The sequence below is a fragment of the Durio zibethinus genome, chromosome 13 (genome assembly GCF_047325235.1).
Source record: "Durio zibethinus cultivar Kanyao isolate XHJ-2024 chromosome 13, ASM4732523v1, whole genome shotgun sequence".
Classification (NCBI taxonomy): domain Eukaryota; kingdom Viridiplantae; phylum Streptophyta; class Magnoliopsida; order Malvales; family Malvaceae; genus Durio; species Durio zibethinus.
Genome location: NC_143174.1, coordinates 24,267,838 through 24,272,957, shown reverse-complemented (window position 1 = coordinate 24,272,957; position 5,120 = coordinate 24,267,838). Strand labels below are relative to the sequence as shown.

Genomic DNA, 5,120 nt, shown 5'->3' with positions numbered 1-5,120 from the left:
ACTTCTGATATGCTTTGATTTTTCATCTGTTGGTTGCCTAACAGAAAAAGCTTTTCTTACAGTCACGCTGAGTTACAATTTTGATGATGGTTGTTTTATTTGATTCCTTGAAAAGATCTTTGAGTGTTTTCAAAATGCAACAACAGTGGTGTTTTAAATTTGATATGCATGTTCTTGGCAAAAAAAATGGATATGCATGGGATTATGTAGAAATGTTTAAATTTGAAAAAATGGACAGCCCATTGCCTAACTATTTCAAGCAGAATGACTGCTTGAATTATTTCTTCTGCTATCGCTGGATTTTGATACAGTTTAAAAGGTGAGACCCTTGGATTTAATAGTTCATCTTTTTCTTCCACGCCAATATTCATTTAGGGTACTCTTTCCTTCAATTATGCAATGCTCCGTGTAAAGTAGAATAGGTTGTGGTATAAACTCTTACAATGTGCTCCAAGGGAGAGGAAGTGGGAGTATGAAGATAAAAGCTTTATAACGAGGATGCAAAGGGAATGGAAAATGTTAAGTGGGTGCGGTTTCTTTCCCAATTGAAAGGACTTGGCAAGAGGATAATGAGAGATCAGAAAATGTTGACAAGTATGGAAATTTCCTTGTCAGATCATTCACATTGGAGATGAAAATTACCCTTTTCTGCTGATCCATTTTTCATCCCTATTTTAAATCACACACTTAATCGCTTTTTACCTTATACTTTTCTCCATGTGTGTGTACCTTTACTGCTTTCCCCCACCCTCTGAAATCCAACATGTTATTATGTGGATGGAACCAGGTAGGGAGGGACAGAGGAATGCAGGGAGAAAGCTTGTTTAAGGTGTTGTGCGGGTGTTAATTGCTGAAAAATTAACAGTGAGAAAGAAGCTGAGTCATTTTATGATCTTGGTCTTGGCATTATAGAAAAAAGTCTCTTGATTTTGCCTGCATCCCACCATATTGAGCTTTCAAAATTCATTTTTTCCTTTAAATACCATATTGAGTATGCTAATGCATGCATTCTTAGATGTAAAGATGAATTACTGTGTTTTACATGTGGTGTCGTCTGAACTTTTTTATCAGGGAACTTGAATATAAGAAAACAATGCGATTGTGCGACAAAGGTTTATTCTGTTCTCGGCAAGATGAAGTCTTGTAAATGTTATCAACTTCATGACTTTTTTATATTGAAACCACTCCACTGCTCTTGTAATTAGCTGATTTTTCCAAAACAATGCCAGTGGATGAATCGTATTTTGATCAAATTGATTTTTTTTAAACAGAAATGGGTTGTTATTTTCAATGATTTTCAAATAATCTTATGATTCTTAAAGTGTGTTTGATATATAAGATTATAATAAAATATGATAAGATGATATTATGAATAATATTAAATTAAATAATATTATTTTATCGTGTATTTGATGTGTGTAATTATTAAAATAAAATAATTTTATTTATCGGTCAAATTTTTTTTTTTTTTTTAAGTTTAGACAAGTAATTTTTAATAGTATAATAAAACATATAAATTCAATTTTAGAAGGATTGAATCGTTCAATGCAAAAAAAATGATTAATTTTGGTATTTTTTTTTTTTAAGATATAAATCAAATATGATATAAAATACTTATAATTTTATTTTATCTGTTATTTTATACATCAATTATAATCTTTAATCTTATATGATTATTTTGTTGGATTTCATATTTCTTTTCTTGTTTCTTCTCTTTTATTTGAAAACCAAGTTGTAAATTTCACTATTCCAAGACATTCGAGAGACGCAAGGTTCCCTTTTTTTTTTCTTTTTCTTTTTTTGGGCCAAGGTAATTAATTAAGAGATTATAGATATGTTAGAAATATAAAGATTATAATAAGATAAAATAAGATAATATTATGAACAAAATTAAATTAAATAATATCATTTTATTTTATTGTTATGTGTATAAAGATCAAAATAAGATAATTTATTTATTAGTCAAAATTTTTTTTTTCAAAATTTATATAATTTAAATTATTAATGTAATTTTTAAAACTATAATAAGACATTTAAATTTAATAATTAAAAATAATCTCTTAATTTTTCAAATAATAGGGTTATCTTATTGACATAAGATATCTAATCTTTTCAATAATTTAATTATTTTATTTGAGTACATAACAAAAATGTAATAAAATGATTAGTATTTTAACTTTTAATTAATCTTATGTGTCAAACATAAGCTATGTACTGTGATTGAATGTATTTTAGGGTTTTAGCTTTAAGCATAAGGAGTGAATCGTTTGGGGCTTCGAATTATCAAATTTATGTCATTTTACATCATTTTATGTGCTTGTAAAGATTAATTAAGTAGCTTTTCTCTTATCCTGTTATTATATTTATTCTATTTTTAAAGATTTTGTTTAAGACTGAAAATATTCTTTTAAAGGGATGATACACATCTTTATATATATATACACATACACACTTTTAGGGGACTTTACAGTTTCCATGATATAATTTTATGCTCCACTTTTTCATGGGGAGACAGCACTTTTCTTTTTCAGCTTTTTGGGAACGTGGATTTTGAGTCTGGGAAACTTTGCTTCAATGTTGATACTAATAATACTAATAATATTACATCCATTGGTAAAATAGACTCAAAATTAAACATTTCGTCTTGTTATTATTAATATTTCCCGAAAGGAAAGAATTATAATTTTAACTTAAGCATTAGGATCAAAATTACTGATAAGTTAAAATTATAATCCTCACTTCACTTGTTCCTCATAGTGCTTTCAACACTGCTTTCAAAAGGAAGTACGATACGATGCCCTCCCCTGCTAAAGCCTAAAGCTGGTTGGTGGTTGCCCTTAGGCCCCAGCCCCAGCAGGCCAGCCAGCTAAGAGCTCAGCCCAGGTGGTGGTCCGCGTCTATGCTGTAACTAAGGCAAGAATGATTGGATTCCCACATCGGAATCTGTCCCAAATGCTTCAAACCGAACAAAAGAATCCAAGTAGAATGGAAAAGGGTCTTCATCAAGCACAAAATTTGAATAATTGGGTTGCATCATCACTGGAGTTTCTACCATGTCATAGTCATAGTCATAGTTGAAGCACTGAACCGCACGTTCCATCCATGAAGGATCTCTAACACTAATCTGCTCCTTCACTTCTTTCTTCTCATCCAAATCCAATCCCTCTGTTGTCCTTTTTGGACTTGTGCTGAAAATTGGCTGAGAATTATGTGATTGGCTTGGTTTCTTGCTATCCTGCAGGGTCTCAGTGTCTTCGTTTTCAATCTGTTTCTTGTTTGAGTCAACAGCTTTTCTTTTTCCTAAAATGCTTTTCTTGTTCAAATGGGTATTCCAATAGTTCTTCACCTCGTTGTCAGTGCGACCAGGGAGTCTCCCAGCAATTAGAGACCATCTACAATTTAGAAAAAAAAAAAAAAAACCCAAAATCATCAAATTAATGCTACTCAAAACAAAGAAAAGTTTCTATGTGTATTTGATAAAATTATGTAAATTGCACCCGAACGTTTAATTCAAGTGAGCGATGCATGATTTCCTACTCAATAAGCAAAGTGCGAATTTTTTCTTTCCCAATGACAAAACCATATATATGTAAAATAAACAATATATATATATATATAAAACATTGATCGGAATTTGAATCATAATCATTGAAACTAACCGGTTACCAAGAAGCTTGTGCATTCGGATAATAAGGTCTTCTTCCTCCTTAGACATGCCGCCACGTTTTATGTCTGGTCTAAGGTAATTCTTCCATCTCAGTCTACAACTTTTCCCTCCTCTCATCAACCCTGAAAATACAAATTAATATGTAAGGTATTGACTAATATTGTTGCCTTAATTATAAAATTACTTCATCATCAAAATTAATTAATTCAGGAGATGAGAACTGAGAAACAGTAGTATTAATTGATATACCTGATCTCTTAGAGACGGTTGCCCAGTTGCCTTCCCCATGAGTCTCTATATAATTCTTCAAAATCAAGTCTTCCTCTGGTTTCCATAAACCTCTTTTTGGCTGAGCCTTCGTTTCTTTATTATTCTCCATGTTCTTGCTTCTCCTTATCTTTCTTTTTCTTTTTTTCTGACTCACTCACACGCTCACTGAGTTAAACGAGAAGGAGAATATTATATGTAACATATATAGGGGAAGAAAGAGATTTCTAGCTAGCAAACTGAGATGTCAAATCTTTGAGCCATTTTTGCAGAACATTCGTGCATGGACAATACTGAAACAGTAAAAGGACTGACATGGGAGGGCCACCTTTTTTTTTTCATTTACTTTAGCTTTGCTTCACACCATCTCTCTCTCTGTTAAAGCCAAGGAAATTTTAGTAACCAAATAATTCACCTTCTCATATTAAAATTTTTAAGATCAATATCCAACCCAACATTTATCATTTCCATATTTATATATATATATATGTATGTATGTATGTACAGTTCTTATTCATACTGTTGCATGTGGGAAATTAACTTTTAAACAAGATTTTGCATGTGTTTAAGATTTATTATAGTTTATGATTTTGAAGAATTCATATAAATAGAGTGGCTAAGTTTAATTCTTTTATTAAGTGACAAGAGATTCTTAAAGTTTGCTTAATATATATATTTTTTGAATCAATTCAAATACGTTTATTTACTGAATCTAATAAATTTATTAAAAATTAAATTAATTTTTCATAGTCTCCCAAAAAATTCTAATCATATAAAAGTTTGTTCAGGTGATTGTTATTTTAAAAAAATAATTACAATTCAATAATTCATCTCCAAATTCATAAATAAAAAAGAAAAACAAAACATAACATTATTTTATTTAACTCCAATAAATAATTCTAAAATTGATTTAAATCTCCAACTCCTAACTATATTAAAAGATTGTGCAAATTTTGCAAACCAACTATATATATGAAATATAGTGTCATAAAAAATTTGGAATTAGGGTTGTTACTCTTGTTATCTTCCATCCTTTCTGATCCTCAAAATGTTTTAATGGCTGTTGCTGAATCAAAAGGACATATATAGAGGAAGGTTAGTTGAGCCTAATGCTATATTTTTAAGAAACATGCAAAAGTTCTAATTAATCAAGCCTATGCCCAGTTCTACCAAATTTATGAATTAT

At 30.1% G+C, this 5,120-nt stretch overlaps 1 protein-coding gene across 1 annotated transcript; it reads right to left on the bottom strand.

The window, feature by feature from the left end:
- Window positions 1-2,439: 2,439 nt before the first annotated feature.
- On the bottom strand, window positions 2,440-4,229 carry LOC111303282 (uncharacterized). The gene is made up of 3 exons (XM_022899418.2): window positions 3,917-4,229; window positions 3,660-3,789; window positions 2,440-3,392 (listed from the first exon to the last, which is right to left on the bottom strand). Exons 1-3 carry the CDS (start codon window positions 4,044-4,046, stop codon window positions 2,909-2,911), a joined length of 744 nt encoding a protein of 247 aa, XP_022755153.2. The 5' UTR covers window positions 4,047-4,229; the 3' UTR covers window positions 2,440-2,908.
- Between the last annotated feature and the right edge of the window lie 891 nt (window positions 4,230-5,120).

Excerpts from the sequence above, each read along its gene's own strand:
- LOC111303282 (XM_022899418.2), bottom strand. The coding sequence starts at position 4,046 with ATGGAGAATAATAAAGAAACGAAGGCTCAGCCAAAAAGAGGTTTATGG. Across the intron at positions 3,790-3,916 it reads AACCGTCTCTAAGAGATCAG|GGTTGATGAGAGGAGGGAAA; the intron begins GTATATCAATTA and ends TTGTATTTTCAG. Across the intron at positions 3,393-3,659 it reads CACAAGCTTCTTGGTAACCG|ATGGTCTCTAATTGCTGGGA; the intron begins GTTAGTTTCAAT and ends TCTAAATTGTAG.